This window comes from Tribolium madens, unplaced genomic scaffold (assembly GCF_015345945.1).
Source record: "Tribolium madens isolate multiple individuals breed KSU strain unplaced genomic scaffold, Tmad_KSU_1.1 Scaffold_19;HRSCAF=116;Tcas5.2_LG9, whole genome shotgun sequence".
Taxonomy (NCBI): domain Eukaryota; kingdom Metazoa; phylum Arthropoda; class Insecta; order Coleoptera; family Tenebrionidae; genus Tribolium; species Tribolium madens.
Window position 1 is genome coordinate 16,791,931 of NW_025400983.1, and position 19,901 is coordinate 16,811,831.

A 19,901-nucleotide genomic window follows, 5' to 3' on the forward strand; every position below is an offset into this window, starting at 1 on the left:
TTTTTGCGTTTTCTTTTTTGTAAATTTAAACAGACAACCTGACTACCATGCAGTAATTTACTTAGATGTTTATAGTAGTACTAAAAGAGGCAGAGACCAATAATTAGAAAAAAACGTTTGGTTCTATAGGGTGCGCCAGAACTCGCGCCCCAGAGAAAAATGTCATATAAGATAAGATACCAGGAACATGGAAAAAATGTTATTTATAAAAATTTCGAAGGGTTTAAAGTTTGCACTTTGACGCTATTTATTTCTATTGGAAAAATAATTTTCCAAGTTTTTTTGCTACAGGCTATTAAAAGAGGAAACAAGGAAGCTGTATCCTAAATTGTAACTCTGTTAAATGTTATTTGTGGCTTTTATTGGCAAATTTTTTGTCCCTTTACTAAATAATTGTAAAAAAAACATATACAAGATCATCAGTATCATTAAATAGATATAAAAAAAAATTAAATGTCAAAAAATAAATGTCAAAATTTTTTGACTAGATAGAATTTTTTAAACATTTTTTTCATGTTCCTGGTATCTTACCTTACTTGAAAATTTTCTCTGGGGCGCGAGTTCTGGCGCATCCTGTATACTTTTTATTCACCTGGTATGTCTTTTTATTTTCACTTATTTCAACGTTTTTGATAATTTTCCAAACTTTATTAGCTTTGGCCATCTTAGAGTCGTGCAGCAGTAAGCAAAATATGTAATTGAATAGCTAAGTGGAAAACGGTAACAATTACTTACAAAATCTTACATTAAAATTAAAAGTTTATTACTTTTACCTAATCACTAATACAAGCTGGATTATAAAAAAACGCCCCAAGTCAAAATTTCATTATTTGATCAAAATTGAACAGTTTTTTGTTATCAGTCGATTGCTTGTCTTAAAATGAAAAAAAAATGTTTTTGTTTTTCCAAAACTTTAAAGAACTTTTAACAACTCTTTTAAATTTTTCGATTTTTTTTTCTTTTTCAAAAGTACTATTTTTTGCATTTTACTCATTATCAATTATAACTTTTTTTTTCATTGTCACTTTCGAATGTTAAATTAAGTAAGTCGAATACCACGCTAGGTCAAAATAATGATAGCCTTGGTAGGTATTATTTAAAGCTTAAAAGTTGAGTAGTGCTTTTTCAGACAATATCTGGGTAACTAAAAAACTTTTATCCGCAAACGTCACAAAAGTGATGACTTTTATTACTAAATGTTACAAATAAAAATTGAGTGGTGTAAAAATTCTAATTTTACGCTTAAGCAAACTTGTGGAATATTGTAGATCATCAGCATTCCACATTTTGCACTACTAACTGCACTAGTCATCCACTAATTAAATTAATAAACACTTTCAAAAATCTCAACACACATTTTGATACTGACGCGTGATGTTTGTTTATAAGCGTTGATTTCATTAGTTGCAAAGCGTCCTGATTATTTTGTTCATTTACTTGCTGATTATAAAGTTGCTCTTTACTCTCGATCTGAAATCGTTTGCGAATAAAATAATATGTCTTATTCAAAATAGAAGTCAATTTATGTGGCTCAGCTAAAATAAATGTTTAGCTTCGCCACATAAAATATCCACTACTTTTACTCCTAATAACATAATGTGCTATGTACTATCCGTTATTATTGAGCAAAGATTATCATTCTCTATTTTTCTGTATGTGTATCAATAAGGCTGACCCTGTATTATAAATTATAAGTTATAAGTACGGATACCTAAAGACTAGGATACGACACGATGTAAAACAAAACGTCCCCGTTCTCGTTAGTTCCGTTAGCGAGGCCAGATAGCGCAGTTGTTCCTTTCCCGTTTAAGTTTTAAGAGCAATGAAATAAAAAAATGGCTGTATTTACATAATGGTGAGCAAAACGCAAATAAAAAAATATAGACATATAGAGCATTTAATTCTTAATAAAAAGATATAAAGGCAATGCAAAAATTTTATTGAAAACTATATTTAAAAAAATTTCAAACATTTAGCAATTTGCGCCTTTTCTCATATTTTTGAAAATGCTGCGAATACGGTTAAAGATACAAGAAAAATATAAAAAAGAAAGTTGTAGACAATCAAATTTTCAAGAAAAAAGACCGCGAGATGATGCCTTTATCTTCAATGGTTTAGGTCCTAAAGGCGTTCAAAGATGCTCGGGTCATTTTTACATGTGGTCAAGAGACAGAAAATTAATTTAAATCTAAACGGTTGAAGATAGAGATATGGTCTCGCGGACTTTTTTGTGGGAAATTTAATTCTCTACAACTTTGTTCCCTACGCTTTTTTGTTTCTTCAACCGTATTCGCAGCGTTCTCAAAAATATCGAAAACAGTGTTAAAAATAAATTATAAACAATTATCAGATTGCGTTCCGCCCAATATTTTTAAGAACGCTGCGAATGTGGTTAAAGATACAAAAGAAGTGTAAGAAACAAAATTGAAGAGAATAAAACTTGCTATAAAAAAGTCCGCGACACCAGATTTCTATCTTCAACAGTTTAGGTTTAAATTGCTTTAAAATGTTCCTCTGGCACTGAATCACCAGTAAAAATGCAACGAATCCGTCGCTTGAGCGGCTTTGAAAGTCTTTGAGGCCTAAACCATTAAAGATAGAAGTATGGTGTCGCGGACTTTTTACTAGAAAATTTTATTTTCTACAACTTTTATTCTTACATTTTTCTTGTATCTTTAACCGTATTCGCAGCATTTTGAAAAACATGAAGCGGAGCACAGATTTTAAATTTTAAATATTTTTTTTCTCATATTTCCCGTGACAAATTTAATCGTTTGATTTTCACAGCTTATTAAGAATATAAATATCAACAGTTTTGCCTTTTTTCCAAGCAATCAGTAAAGTGGTTGAATTTAAATTAATTAAAAACGATTTGAAACTGAGACGGTAAAACGCTCTAAGCGCCCTCATTTTTACTCCGCCGTACTACTTTTTTTGGGTCCAGAAAATCAAGCAATTCTGTATCTCGTTTCGTCTCCTAATATGTAGTTATAAGCAATTTTATAATTCGTACAAATGTTTTTCTTGCATGTCTCAAAACTTGGTTATAAAAAGTCGTTTTTTTTCATACCTATAACTTTTGCTCTTTTGTCTTGGATAATTACATACATATTGTCGAATTATACAAGATATTTTTATCCGGATAAAAGTGAATGTTTTTACGAGAATTTGGTTGCTTGGTAAATTGACGACACAAACCGTCTGCGATAAAAAACGAGTGCGAATCACGAGTTTTTTTGTCTGGTGGTTTGTGGAGTCAATTTACTCAAAAGAAATTAAATTAGAGTTAAAAAAAATAAATGAATAAAAAATGTTAGAAAAATATCGTTGTTAAAACTCCCAGTACTTCTAACGTGCGGTTTAGTTGGAACACTCTGTATGTTATGTACTAAAATTCTATTCTTCTTAATAAACTAAATAAAAAAAACACACCGCAAAATGCGTGATCAAGAATAGACTATAGCTTGGAAGCTTTTGTTCCAGATGTGTTTTCTGCTTTTATTCAATTTTTATGTCATTCGGTATATAGAGTGAAATTTATAACTGGGATAAAATTTATAATTTGAATATAAACAATTTTTGTAAAATTTTTTGAAACAGGTCGATTTTTTTTGCGCATCATTTGTCACATATGGTTTTTGTTTATCTGCTCTCTGAAATGCACAGCCACCTATAACTTTTTTTTTAATGTAATGGTATGACAAGTGATACCTCATTTGAGAGCCCACATCACAAGCAACACAACGCACTATTTGTTTTCTGAATATGTTCAAAGCCTAGGTAAGAAAAAAATAAGAACAAATTCTTAAGTAGAATACTATTGATGCAATAAATGTTCAAAATGGGCACCGTTTCTTTCCGGGCAAATTGCAAATCAAAAGTAACATGCATTTCTTATCTTTTGCAACATTTCGGGTGATTTGCCTAATTTTATTCCTAATACGTTCCTTAAAATCTTCAAGGTTATTCGATTTTGTCGCAAATCACATTCGAAATGTTGCAAAACGTAAGGAATACATGTTACGATCGTTTTACAGTTTGTCAGGAAAGAAACAATATCCATTTTAAATATTATTAGATTGGTTTTATTTATTATTGCGAAGCTTTTGAAAATATTTAGAAAATAAATAGTACATTGTATTCCATGCAAAACGATTTTTCAAACGAGGTGCCATTTATCATACCATTTCATTTGAAAAAAAAAGTTATAGGTGGCTGTGTATTTCAGAAAGCAGATAAACAATAACTATATGCGTCAAATGATGCGCTAAGAAAAATCTTTTTTTTACAAAAATCGCTTATATTCAAATTATGAATTTTATTCCAGTTAAAAATTCCACTCTGTATGTAAGATGTTTCCAATTAAAAAATAAAATAAGTGTTGAGTTGTAATAACTGATGACTAAAAAAAACTAAAAAACAAGAACCTCTCATTAATTTTACTATAAAAAGATTTTGAAATTTTTGAACTATTGACACTTGATTTTTTAAAGACAATATTAGCAATTTCTTAGCTCTAATTTCGTGTCAGCGGAATAAGTAATTATGCGTTCATTGAGCCGAAATTTTTCGGCGAAACTAAATAAATGGTACTGTGAGGCGGAAGTGATAGGGGATCGTAGCAGAATTCCTTCAAGGATATGCTGATGTGGAATTCAAGGCAATTATCCCTTTCGGCGAGCGAGCTGTATTAGCATTAAGGAATGTAATTACCAAGTGTCTATTCTACTTAACCCTTCACCCTTAACGTGAATGTGTTTCAAGTTGCTTTTCAATAGCCAGAGTAAAAAATTAATAATAAGCAAAATATAAAACATTTGCTCTTTTAAGGAAAAAAATTAAGTAAGGTTTAGCTGATTTTTAATTGAAATGAAGAAAAGTTTTGACTCAATAAAAAATAAACATATTGCTCCTTGGCTGTAACAATGGCTAAATTCAAACTTTTTGAAAAAAAATGTTTAACCGCATATTACTTTTAACGTTTTCTGTTTATGTTAATGTTGTGTTGTGTTGTTTAAATCAACTGACATAAAAAACTTACGTCATTTTTAATTTTTATTTTTTTTTGAGATTTGGGAACTATAAATAATGTGCTATATTTTTTCTGAATCATCTAACTACGTATTAAGAGAAATTATTAAACTCTATTTTAATGGCTATATTACACAAATTATTTTAATATACCTACGATGTGTAAGCTAATAATATAAGTGGTTACGTTTTATGTAATTCTAAACAAGAAACTATCTTTATTTTGTACTCAATGTTAAAGAATGCTTTTATCAACTAATTTTAGTAGAAAAAGTAGTTTTTTATCGTCTAGTGAAATAAAGTAGTTTTTATTTAATTTTTATAATTTATCAACTAATTTCAGTAGATAAAGTAGTTTTTTATCGTTTAGTGAAATAAAGTAGTTTTTATTTAATTTTTATAATTTATCAACTAATTTCAGTAGATAAAGTAGTCTTTTATCACCCAGTGAAATTTAGTAATTTTTATCTACAGTTTATATTTAAGAAATTCTGATACGTGAGTACAAAATAAAACGACGATAAAGATTGTTTATCTACTTGTGAAAAAAGTCCACTCGTTTTAACCTTTTCACTCGTAGGTAAACAATTTCTTTATCGTGTTGTATAGTAAATAACTATTTCATGTTGTTCAAACAATTTTTTTTTTATTTTTAATAATTTTTAACGATATTTTTTGCAATTTTGCAACAGTTTAACGTTACAAAAGAGTGCAATCTATCAATAATATTCACTACTTCCTTTCATTCCGCAAGCAGTCATTAAAACACCGGACATCAGCAAAATTATTCGACTGATTAGTGTTCTGATCAGAGACCACAACAATTGTCACAATTATCTTTACAGTTCCTCAATAAAAGCGTTAAGAAGTTTGATAGTCTGCTTCGCCAAACACGAAATTTAAACATCAAGATACTTATTAAAAAACCATTGAAAAATTGCGGTGTAATTTTTATTTTAACACTGAGACTCTGGTCTAATCGCTTGTTAAATATCCAGTTTTGAATGCAAAAGTTATGCTAATGTGATACAAGATAAGATAGATCTAAAAGATAAGATGTGCTACTCGTATACAGGGTGCACCAGAACTCGCGCCCCAGAGAAAAATGCTATGTAAGGAAACATGGAAAAAATGTTAAAAAAATTTTATCTATAAAAATTTCAAAGTTATGAGGGTTTAAAGTTTGCACTATAACTATTTATTTCTGTTGGAAAAATAATTTTTCAAGTTTTTTTGCTATAGGCTATTAAAAGAAGAAACAAGGAAGCTTTATCCTAAATTGTAACTCTGTTCAATGTTATTTGTGGCTTTTATTGGCAAAATTTTGATCCCTTTACTAAATAATTGTAAAAAAACATACACAAGATCATTAGTGTCATTAAATAGCTATAAAAAAAATGTCAAATGTCAAAAAATAAATATCAAAATTTTTTGACAGATAAAATTTTTGAAATATTTTTTTCATGTTTCTGGTATCTTACCTTACTTGAAAATTTTCTCTGGGGCGCAAGTTCTGGCGCACCCTGTATACATAAAATAAAAAATATGAATTTCTGTTGCAAAAATTTGTAAAATCTGAGTTTCCTAAATGATTGCATTTTTTAAATATACAACAAGTTATTATAATATTTTCTGTAAATACTATTTTCAATTCAAACGTTCTCAAACGCAAAATTTCATTATACGATTCTTGATGCAATGAAGCAATTATCAACTTAACTGACAGTTGTTTTTATATATTACAAAAAAAAATCAAAAAGCAATAAAGTTGTACTCGTAGTCATCAATAAATATTTTTGTATTTAAACAATTGCCGATATTACATAACTTTAAACAGTTTTGCCTAAGCTTCTTTTGTGGAAATATAAATTATTTGTTTTAATATACAGGGAGTTTGCACTAAAATAATTTGTTATGAGAAGGCAATTTGAAGACCAAACAAATATTCTATCTAATTTTTTTTGTATTTTTTTCTTTCCTCCTCATGATTTTCACGAGCCGTTCAGTGTGTCTGTGTGACTATTATCTAAGACTATTACAGGGGGTATGCCAGAACTCGCGCCCCAGAGAAAAATGCCATGTAAGGTAAGATACCAGAAACATGGAATAAATGTTAAATTCTATCTTTTTAAAGTTATGAGATTTTCAATTTTGCACTTTGACTTTGTTTATTTTTATTGAAATAGTTATTTTTGTTACAAGTACCTAAAACACAGTTCTTGCGGACGAAATGTTGCTGTTTCCGGACGAGGTGAAACAGAGTCTGGAATAGTAGATGAGTCCGCACTTCACATCACTTACTAATTAAAGAAAATTTCGTTACCATAGTAACTAATTTTATTTTTTAGTCCAGAAAAACTGTTTTTGAGGATTGAGTACCTAAAATAACCATTTTACGTACTATTTTATAGAGTGCGGAAAAGACTTATTTTAGGGACTCAAATGAGTCACTAAAACAGCTATTTTCGGGAGCGTATATAAAAAAGGGCATTATCAAATTTCAAAATTGTTGGCTATTGATTTTGCCATGCTCAATATAAAAATTAAACTTTTGCTACGATAAAATGTTTTTTTTGTATACGGTTCCAAAAATAGCTATTTTACGAACCCTTTGAGTCCCCAAAATGAATTTTTTGTATACGCTGTTTTCGGGAGCGTATTATAGAAAAAAAATAATTTTCCAGGATTTTTTTGCTACAGGATACTAGAAGAGAAAACAAGGAAGCTGTATTGTAACTCTGTTTAAGGTTTTTGTGGTTTTTATTGGGAAAATTTCTGTACCTTTACTACATAATTATAAAAAACATATACAGGATGTTCCGTGTAAACCACACATTAAAAGTACTGTGACTTCGAATAATCATATTAATTTGAAAATTGATACATAGCCATAATTCATTAAGTTCAGGCCCGTGGTAAGATAGATGGCCGCCTTTGTAAAAATTTGAAATTGCCGCCCCTAAACATAATAGTATATTATAATACTAGTTTATAAGCAAGCCTTTAAAACACGCACGACGGGTTTAAGAGCACGACGCGTGAGCGGAGTGTAAGTGTTTTAAAGGCGCTTATAAACGAGTGTTATACGCTATTTTTTATTATACCTGCCCATTTACGATCTTTTATGACCATTGAAAAAATGTGAATTCACACAATAAAATTATCAAAGGTTGTTTGTGAATCGTTTTCGTAGAGACGGTTACTAGTTTACGTTGTTATGTACATTTTTCGACGTTTGTAAAAATCAGTTCAGAAAATGAGTGAAGATATTAAAAGGCTAGCAGAACAAGCAGAACTGCGATTAATTCCGGAAAAATCAAAATTTGCGTAGTGCAAGTACGTAGTGGCTAGTGGCAAGTGGCGTAGTGGCTATATTGAAGAATCCATTTCAATCAAAATAGTTGTTTGGTCAATGTCCGTCTTTTGTTGCGACCTATCTAAAGCTTCCAGATGCTAAAAAATACACAGGCCACGCGTTTCGACGGACTTCTGCAACAATCATCTCAAATATTGGAATGAGTGTGGATGAACTTAAACGACAAGTTGGGTGGAAGCCTTCAACGGTGGCAAATTCGTATGTTGAAGAGTCTACCACGAATAAACTTTGTGTGTCAAGGCGCATTATTGGGGCAGTAAGTGGAAGTAATACTATTACATCTGTGGCTCCAAGAAGGAATGTATGTGAAACAGCGCAATGGGAGGAGTCTTCTACTAGTTTAAATAATAACGATGTAATTAAACGTTCCGGGTTACAATTTTCAAACAACAGTAATTGTACGATTCATGTGTATTTCAATAAATAAATAAATTCGTTCGTGTTAGCATTATCTAAATTTCTAAATTTATTGTTACCATGGCCACTTTAAAGCACTAGAGCTTTAAAGGAAGGCCCCTTTATGCACGCTTTTGCGTGTTTTAATCAGTGATTATGATGCAGGTATAATAAAAACGAGTTTTTTTTTTGTAATACATGGTGATTCACGAGGAATAATGAGCCTGACCAAACTCTCGATGCAACCACCATTACTTTTCACAAGTTGCTTTGCGACAAATGTAATGTTGGTTGCATCGAGAATTTGTTCAGGCTCATTATTCCTCGTGAATCACCCCGTATGTACGTATGTACCTTATTTCTATTTATACCTAAATCTATATACACGGTGAATAAAAAGCCGGAGACTAGAGGTTTTTTTTTTCGTAAACTAACCACTCCCGTGATTAAATGCATGAAACAACCACTTCGGTTTAGTTAGGAAAATCTTCTTGATGAGCTCGAAACGCAACATCAAAAATTTATTTAAAAAAACTACTTGTTAAAAAATAATTAGAAGTTATTTTGGATAATACTCTTTAATTAGATTTTTTTTTGATTTTTTTTGATTTTTTTTTCTTTTTAACACCTAGCAGAAAATAATATTTAATACGTAATTAAAAAAAAATATAGAGTATGTCCCCGGATTTAGTTTACAAGAGGAGAAAAAAATCTTTGATTTATGTCAAAACTGAAAAGGAAAAACATTTTTTGCTTCATCTGAAACGAGCAAATATGTAATTGAAACTTTATTATTCTAATTAAGTAGGAACAATAATTATTTATTCGACGAGTTTGAGTGTAAATCGGACGCTTTATTTAACGATAACGAGTGGTTTATAGTCAACGAGGTGGAATAAATAAACCGATTTACACAAAGACGAGTTGAAAATATCCGGCGTAACCGGAAATGCTGCCATCTTGAAAATATTGAGCAGGATCTAAACGATTATGCCTATAATCAAAATTTCTGATAAATATGATTGTTAGAACTTCCAATACTTCTAATGTGGGTTTAGCCGGAACAGCCTGTATACAGACTGCGCCAGAACTCGCGCCCCAGAGAAAAATGCCATATAAGGTAAGATCCCAGGAACATGGAAAAACTGTTAAAAAAATTTTATCTATAAAAATTTTGAAAAGTTTTAAAATAAATAGTTAAAGTGCAAAATTTAAACTCTCGTAACTTCGGAAATTTTATAGATAAAATTCTTTTAACATATTTTTCATGTTCTTGGTATGTAATGCACACATGGCATTTTTCTCTGAAGCGTGAATTCTGGCGCACCTGTATAGTAAAAAGTGAAGTACCTAGTTTTCGACAGATTAGTCTCAAAAAAATACTTGATAAAATACCGATCATTGCACTAATTTGAATTATAATTTTTGATTAAAGATTTTATTTTAAATTTTTTACTCAATGTTTTATGGTCTTGGAATGACAACAATGTTTTTGAAAAAAGGTGTACCTAGTTTGTAAAGTAGTCGATTAAGTATTTCCAAAACTCTTTATTTAAACATTTAACGTCAAATAGCAAATTTGTTGTTAATCTCATTTTATACAGATTTTAAATAAAAAAGCCTCATTTTTCTTACAAATCTAGCAAAAAAATCGTAGAACTAAGTTGCCTCAAAGAAGTAATAGTACAGTACAGATCTAAAGAAGTTAAAATAACTAAATTTGCCTTATTCGAAAATTTACAGTTTCTGAGATATAAAAAGTGCAATCTCTATTTTAACGTCAAAAAATTTCTCAAAAAATACAATACAAATAAAATTTACATTTTTTGAGTATTTTTTTTTAAATTGACATTGCTAATAAGAGGTGACATATAATGGTAGTCATGCTGAATGTTAAATTTATAATTTTCAAATAACTAGGATATTTCAATTGTTTTTATTTTATTTAATTTGTGTTATTACTGTATTTTGCAAGAGTGGCGAGCAATTTTATCAAAATGTTAGGAAATTTTTTTTTTCAAATAATGTAATCGATTTTGAGATTAGAGATTGTGTCCGATTTTTGTAAGTGATTGGTTTAAGGCTGCGCGCCAAATTTAAATTTATTAAACTAAATTAAACCCTCTATAATTCCGAAACTATGAACATTCGGATGAGGCAAGTTGAGTTATTCTTGCATCTTTTGTCTTCCACTATTAGACTATTACCTACCTCTTAAAATTTCTTTCTGTACAACTATCTAAATGTTAATAAAGGATATCCATTTACTTGATTTGAGTAGTTTTACAATACCTATTTCTTAATCACTTTTTCTCTTAATTTAAAGAAAAGKTGKGGTAGGTATTTCTCTAATTCCTACTCTATTTCCCCCTCTTCAAAAAAACATCTCAGCGATGAGTTGCGGGGAGAGTGTTCGCGAAGTTTGAAAGTTTCGAAGCGCGCCATTATGATTGGTTTATTTTTAGTATTCACGTTTTCATAATAATTGTTAAAGAAGGGTAGGAATTAATATGGAGTGTGGTTTTTAAATAGTACATTATTGAATTGCATCATACAACAACCAATTCATTGTAAGTATGAAGAAAATTATAAGCAAGTCGGTGGATTATTGATTTTGTAGCGCGCTGCGCACTGACACTTTTATAACTAAAGTACTACCATATTGGATCATGCCCGTAAGAGTCCGGGACTAAAAGTTTTTTCCACGCGTTTAACTACCCCTTCTCTCGGACAACTTCTTATCAACTTATTAAAAGTCTGATGATTTTTGTCAAGTGCTTATGTAACAAGTTTCAGTGATTTTTCAGCATACGTCGGTTCTAAAATCGCAGGTTAGTCCAAGTTTCAAACTTGTAACTTGCATGCGTGTTTACTTGCTGTGTTTATGATTCATGTTAGGTTAGGTCTGTGACGTGTGCCGACGTAGAGAACATCAATTTCTGTCTCTTAGACTTTTCTTTACATAATTCAATGGATCTCAGATTTGTTCCGCACCAGAGATATAACTTCCGTTTCGATCACAAGTGATAGTCTTTACGAGCCAAATCCCCGATCGAAATAAATGTTTCAAAGCAATAAAAGCGAAAACTTTGCGTCTGTCTTTTTTCAGACACCTGTTAATAAGTGTAGAACAGAGAACGGTATAATGAAATCCTATTTTCGTTTTATTGTGTTCAAGTTTGTTACTTTTACGACATCCTGAACTTGGAAAAAGTTACAAAGTTTTTCGTATATATTAATTAAATCGTAACTTTTCAAACGGTGAAGATTATTAATCATAGATAGACAAAGTTTACAATAGCGTAAACCACTGTGAGACGAAACTAAGAAGAAAACAGAGTTACCTCGTCGGTTCGAAGGTAAACACGGTAAGAAAAATGGCTGGAGAAAGTTTGGCGGCGCCGTTCAGACGGAGAAAGTTTTGAAGTTACGCGTGGGGAAAATAGAAGTCTATAAGAAGAAGTATTAAAAGGTGTTTTTAAACTCGATCAATAAGAAGTACACGCAAAATATACCTATAAAAGAAAAAATAAATTCTCTTCTTTACGGTTACTGAGAACGATGAGTTGGCTAATACCACCAAACTTATGGAGTTTATTTGAAATATTAGTAGCTAATTGTTCTTTAAGTACGGTAGGTATAATTTTACAGCGTAAAGTCTTCATATTGACGCACAAACTAAAACTGAGTGCGTTAAATGCTGTAAAATACCTAACTAACAAAAATTTTGACTCAAGTTAGTTCATCAATTAATTCGTATTTCGATTTGTCAACACTGAATAGATATGACGGGTCTATGCGTTTACAACTTTCATTACAAGAAGGCATTGAATAGAATTCTGTTTTTTTTTTGGTATTAATTAATCATAAAGTATTGTTATTTTTTCGGGGTCTCTAAACACATGAAGTGATCATGTTCATGTTAATTATCATCTGAAATAATTTTTTGGCGCTGAATTTACTAATTCAAAATTGTGTACCTTAATTAAGAAGCACAGTGATCAACCTATTTAAGACAAAAAAAAATTGTTTTGGATTAACCTTCTTGTATTACTTTTGTATGACTCACCGTTTTCGTTAAAAACGAGGTTTTCTTAAACCCTACATTTTTGTATAAGGTAGAGTTTCTTAGGAAGCACTTTTGGACATAGATCTATAATAAATTTTTTTCTGTATTGATTTAAAAAATTACTTTTCAAAATTCTTTAAAGTTTTTTGCAAAAATCCTTTATTTAACACGAAAAAAAAAACATTTTTGTATTTTTTTTTATAAAGTGTATTGTCAAAAAGAGAACTTACAATTTATTTTAAATTAATCAACAAAATTATATGCATACCAGATTGTTGAGACAACAGAAATTTGATTACATTTAAATCAAGAGAATGTTATTTTTTTTTCAGCCAAATTAAAATATGTCAATTTTAATGTTACTTATGAAAGATAAAATTATCGTTTTTATAATTAGGAAAAAAAATTGATACCATGAAGACAAGTCTCACTTTTTAATCCTACCTTTACAAATTTAGTATGTTGTTTTAATTTCAATTTTGATGCAGAGGGTTTTCTGATAAAGATGCTAATGATGATATAGGCGTAAAAGTAAAATTAATATCAATTAGTTTACATCTTTTATGCATGCATAAAAATATAGCTATTAAAAATTAATAAACCATTGTTAAGAGTTTAAATTTTTGTGACGAGCACGTATCCTCTGATCAGTATTCAGTTGTTTACTGCGATATCAAACTCCCATTGTTTATAAAACTTTCCAAACTACTCCGAAAGTTCTCTAATAAGATATCGATTTTGTCCAACACATCGTACAAAGTTCTGTCTGCTACCGACTTAAAAGCGTATATTTTGTTTCTTGCAGTGAAACTATGGCTGGCAAACAGAAGAAAGGCAGTCACTGCATTGAGAATCTTCTTGAAATTGCGTCCACGTCGAAAACATCGGCCAGAAGGACACATTCAGGACCTCCGAAAAAGGTGAGTTTTTAAAGACGACATCTTGCTTCGCTTTGCGCTAAATATAACATGTTTATTACAATTCCTAATGTATTGAATGCGCAAGCAGATTCCGATTATCGCTCACTATTAGTTTGGCTACTGTAAACCAGAGGGCTCATGAGTTCTAATAGCTTTTTTAAATAACTGTAAAAAAATTAGTTACTTTATTAAGAGCTGCGAGCTGATTTTCAATTTTTGTATAAATTTATTTTGGGAATAAATATGACATACGCATTGAGACAATAGTAATTATATTAAATATAAATTATATTATTAATAACTTTTTGGAGGTTTATAGAGCAATTCTACCCTAATGTTATACTATAATAATTATATCCCTAAATGCAAATAAGTAGATATGGATACAGCTGAATCTAATTACTACCTGTTCCTAAAATTTTTGTTTATTTACATAATTTTGTTTAACATATTTGTTATTCCTAAACAGCGGTGCCCTAGACAACAAGAAAAATGTTTAAAAAATCTAGCCATAAAAATTTAGAAGTTATGAGAGTTTAAATTTTGCACTTTGACTCTATTTATTTCTGTTGGAAAAATAATTTTCCAAGTTTTTTTGCCACAGGCTATTGGAAGAGGAAACAAAGAAGCTGTATCCTAAATTGTAACTCTGTTTAATGTTATTTGTGGCTTTTATTGACAAAATTCTTACACCTTTAGTAAATAAAAATCATAAAAAAAGAACATACATAAATAAGATCATTAAGTAGACTTAAAAAAATCTCAAATGTAAAAAATAAGTCAAAATTTTTTAACATAGAATTTTTAAAAAATTTTTTTAGTACTCTGGGGGACTACCCAATTACTCCCTTTCACCGAAGTGCGCGACTTTGCAGACACTTGGTTGCAAAAAATCGGAAAATGTCAAAGCATTAAAATCTCAGATTTTTATATTTATTCATAGTTTGAACATGGCTTAATTCTAAAAGGTTAAGTTAGAACTGACAGTTAATCTGTAGTACTCACTACTCATTGGGTTTTCACGTAAGTACTCAACTAATTGATTATCTTGATTTGCATTTGATGCTCTCGGCATTTAAATGCGGCTTACAGAAAAAAATATTTGGATGCGACAGATGAAACTAAATTGACAAGGGTAAAACCTGATTCAATCTAAAGAAAATTCTATTTTCCGTTTTTATTGCAACCAACTGTACTAAATTTGACTATTATTACTAGCTTTGTATCTGTTAATCTCCAAAAAACCACATAAATGTGAAAATTTGAAAAATATTTTACATTACAGATTTTTGAAAGGTACATTTAACCATGTACCAAATTTCAAATTAATTTGGTAAACCGTCTTTAAAATAATGGACTAATGTCTATTTTTTCAGTTATAATACCACGAATAGTCAAAAATATTCGACAATCGTTGACTACGAATGGTATTCAACAGATTATTCAATTTACCTCTCTTTTTTTAAATTTTAACCAACAAAATAGCAGAGATTTACTTTCGTATCCTAGCACCAGCAAATTCCAGCGTGGTAAAATATAACTGGATATTCCACGAGTGGTTGTAGTGAATATTTTGAACCAACTTGATTATTATTTTTATTACTTTTTTACAAAATTAACTGAATAATTTGAAATATAAACATTTCTGCAATTTTTCGAAATTCCTCCTTCTTAGAACGAATGTTCAACATCACAAATTTCATCTTTTCCACTGTTGCTCAATTTAGTCGCCACTGTTGTCGATGTAGTAGTTTTTTTTCAACAATTGTCCTGTGGTGTTTGTTGTCCATTTGCAAATAAGGATAAATAACTCTGCGGATGAGGTAGATGATGTCAAAGAGTAGCCTTTTTCTTCCAAAAACTGAGAAAACTGACGCCATACCGACTTTCGTGACTTCCGTGTATTTTCCTGGACCTTTCTTTCAATATCTACATTGATTTCTGCGTCAAATGTCTCTCCAAATCTTTTGCACACACTTTTCATTGCAAATAACACGTAAATAGCAAATGGTAATAATTATTACCTGTAAATTAAGTTGTGAAACTCATTTTCAAATAACAAAAATTTATTTACCGGGTGCTAAAAATGAAATCATGTGTAATGCAAATTTGCCAACTACCTTTTGATATTTTATGGGAGTATTTTTTTAATCATTGATTTGGTTCATTGAATAGTTTGTTGAATACCATTTGTAGTCAAAAATTGTAGCATATTTTTATTCATGGTCATTATGCTTGCGAACACCATTCGTGCTACGCACTCATGGTGTTCATAAGCGAATATCCAAATATATTTTTTCTATTTCAAGTCGTTGGCGTTAATTTAATTTTAGTGACGGACTTTCTTCACAATTCATTTACAAATGTGAAAATAAAAATTATTTTAATTTTTTACAGCCGCCTAAAATTATTCCACATAAATGTCGCCAACCGCCACAAAATTCTCTAGAAAAAAAAATAATTAAAATTTTCGTTTTTTAATTTATAAAATGATATAAAGCGGCAAAATAGAAAAAATAGTATAAAGCACTTGTTGCAGAAGGTTCTTCAAGCACTTACTTGTTCCTCAACTCGCCGCTAGGCGGCTCGTTTCGAAATTTCAAATTTGTGCTTGAATAGATACCTTCTGCAACTTGTACGTTAATATACTATTCCAGCACCCAAATGACATCATTTGAGTGCTGGAATAAGTCGTTCGCGGTAATTTCATTTTAGTGACGGACTTTCTTCACAATTCATTTTCAAATGTGAAAATAAGAATAATTTTTATTTTTTACAGTCGCCTAAAATTATTCCACACATAAATGTCGCCAACCATCGCAAAATTCTCTAGAAAAAAAAATTAAATTTTCGTTTTTTAATTTATAAAATGATATAAAGCGGCGAAATAGAAAAAAATAGTATAAAGCACTTGTTGCAGAAGGTTCTTCAAGCACTCATTTGTTCCTCAACTCGCCGCTAGGCGGCTCGTTTCGAAATTTCAAATTTCTGCAACTTGTACTTTAATATACAGAGTGGTTATAAATGATTTTCATCTAGCCAGCTTTGGAATTTTTTTGCATGTAACTTTATTTGTGCCGCTCTACTTTTTTGAAAGCTCTAGTTCTGTCATTAGTGTCACTTATTAATTAATAATAAATTGTTGTTAATTAAATTTTTATTGTTTCAACTAGTTTCCAATAATAATTGATAATAATGTATACTTTGGAAAAAAACAAGTTTATAATTGAAGTCTATTTTCAAAGTAGACGCTTAGTAAACGGCGAGTTTTTAATTTTGAGTTACAACAAGTAGGTACCCCTATTTTCGTAAGGCGGCATTTTTTATTTTACATGGAAAATTCACAGCTGGCTAGATGAAAATCATTTATAACCACTCTATACTATTACCACGAGTGAAATATTCGCTGGAATTTGCTGTTGCTAGGATACGAAAGTAAATCTCTGCTATTTTATTGGTTAATATTTTAAAAAAGAGAGGTGAATTGAATAGTCTTTTATATTTTACAGCTAATTAATTAATTTATTTTGCATAATTATAAATTTGTGACATTTAAATTGTTTAAAATTATTTGGTACCTACTTAGATTTAACAATTAATTAATTTTGTCTAGAATAGTGCTAAACTTGTTTGACAAAGAAAATTTGATTTTTTGGTAAATCCACAAAACCTTTTATTATTATTAGGTACTACTTTTCAAATTAAACTTAACTTTGATTTATTAAAGTTAAAACATTTAGTTTTTTTGTTTTTTCCAAATTTTGAAATGATTATGTACAGTCGAACAAAATGAAAATGACGCCTCAATAAACCAGCCCCTGCTATATGCCGACCCTTCTAACTACAAGCAGACAGGGTCGTAAATTATCGGATTGCAGTTTTAACATAAATTCCTCTTGGAGCTGGTTTACAAAAAGCCAAATTAATTTAATTATTTAATTCAGAATTAAACTAATTCGAATTAATTTGCCATTTACTTTGCATTGACAAACGTCAAATTAATTAAATGAAAATATTGAATTTTTTTAATGAAAAATTTAACAAACCATTTCTTAAAGAAAATTATGCATTAATAATGACATTGACGAAAAAACAAATCCTTCTTAACTTAATATTTTTTTAACTGTTTTTTCAAAATAAAATTAATTAACATAATTTTTGAACGAAATAGGTTTTCTCTATTTTAAACTGGATTTTATGTAAAACAACAAATGAATTAAACTATTGTTTATTTGCGGGAAGAAAAATTAATTCCATGTGTGCCTTTACCACGAGTGGTGTAATTCTTTGAGTAGAAGCGAAATTAAAATTTAATTCAGAATTAGGTAAACTAATTCGAATTAAGTTGCCATTTATTTTGCATTGACAAACGTCAACTTTAAAATTTAATTGCGATTAACACGTTCTGTAAACCGGCCCTAAGTTTTCTATTAGTTTTGCAATTGTCATTGAAAAACGAATAAAAATTATTTATTTAATTAAACCAGGAAATAAACGGCAAAATTATTTCAAATATTTTAGTTCTGCTTTTATTTTTTGATAATTGTAATACTTTTAAATCAAATAAAAACGTTTAATTTTATAAAAACAGAATTTAACAAAAACCAGTTCTTAAAGAAAATTATGCATTAAAAACAAAATTAAATTAAGTAACATAATTTTTGTACGAAATAGGCTTTCTCTTTTTTAAACTTGATTTTATGTAAAATAAATAATTTATAAAATAATTTTATTTTGAAACAGTTAAAAAAATATTAAATAAATAATGATTTGTTTTTTCGTCAATGTCATCATTAATGTATAATTTTCTTCAAGAAATGGTTTGTTAAATTTTTCATTAAAAAAATTACATTTTTATTTAACTTGACGTTTGTCAATGCAAAATAAATGGCGACTTAATTCGAATTAGTTTGATAATTGTGAACTAAATTTTCATTTCGCTTTCTGTAAACCGGCTCCTAAAGGAATTTATTTTGAAACTACGTCAAGTTTGCAATCTGATAATTTACGATCCTGCCTGCTTGCGGTTAAAAGGGTCGGCATCCACAGCAGGGGCTGGTTTATTGAAGCGTCATTTTCACTTTGTTCGACTGTACCTTTCATTTCACTTTATACAAATACTGTTTTACGAGTAAATTTTTACACTTTCAAAAATTTGAACCCAAAAACTGTCATTTTGCATTTTTGAGACAATTCTGAATCAGATATAAATAATTCCTGTGATTTTGAAAAAATTACATATTTCTTATTTTTTTAAATTTAAGTCTGGAACCACAGGTCGAAGTTATTTGATTTTGAATCCATTTTTTATTTCTCCTTTACAGAAAGAAATATTTTCATTCTGCAACTAATATAGTTACCTAGAAAGGGGCAGATATAGGCAAAAATAGACTTTACTTATTAGTTAATAACTAAACTAGTCGGAATTTTCCGATTATGATTTTTCGTCAAGTCAAAATTTTCGTATTAAATAGTTATGTATTTTTGTTGCAAGATCTAAAATACAGTACAAAAATTGGTAAAAAAATGTATAGACGAACCAACAAAAACGGAAACAAATTGGCTAACAGTTTGTGGAAATTTGGAGACGAAAACTATGCTAGCAGAAGTTAGAAAAAACCACCATTTAATTTTTGGACGCAATTTGTAATGCAGGTTTGTTAAACATTTTTATTATCTCACCGAGTGGTTTATCATCCACGAGGTGGAATAAAGCGTCCGATTTACACTCAAACGAGTTGAATACAACATTTTATTTTTCATTTTAGACTCAATAAGGCTTAAACTTACTTTAAATCTGTTAAAAATAATCTGACATTTCGTATTGAGAAATGCCAAACAGTTGTCAAAACTTCCTTACACGGGAGAAAAACCGTAAATTTTGACAGTGTCGAAGAATAAATTATTTTTTCTTGTATAGACATTATTTTTTATCAAAGATTTTTCAACAAAAAGCTTATTTCTGTCTTTAGACATTACGTTTGGCTAGTAGTTTTCTTCAAATTGACAAAATAAAAAGTTTAAATTTTTGTACATTTTTTTCATGTTAGTAGGGCATTTTTAACATTTCAGAAATACTATTAAAAAATTTATTTCACTTTTGAGAGGC

General features: G+C 29.6%; 1 protein-coding gene across 4 annotated transcripts in view; it reads left to right on the top strand.

The window, feature by feature from the left end:
* Positions 1–11,495: 11,495 nt before the first annotated feature.
* LOC123015504 (myelin transcription factor 1) overlaps positions 11,496–19,901 on the top strand; it is a 241,221-nt gene continuing 232,815 nt past the window's right edge. For all 4 annotated transcript variants that reach the window (XM_044415265.1, XM_044415267.1, XM_044415266.1 and 1 more), the window contains exons 1-2: positions 11,496–11,634; positions 13,678–13,792. In XM_044415265.1, the coding sequence (XP_044271200.1) occupies positions 13,685–13,792 (108 nt within the window). In that variant the 5' untranslated portion in view covers positions 11,496–11,634; positions 13,678–13,684. The remainder of the gene's footprint in view (positions 11,635–13,677; positions 13,793–19,901) is intronic.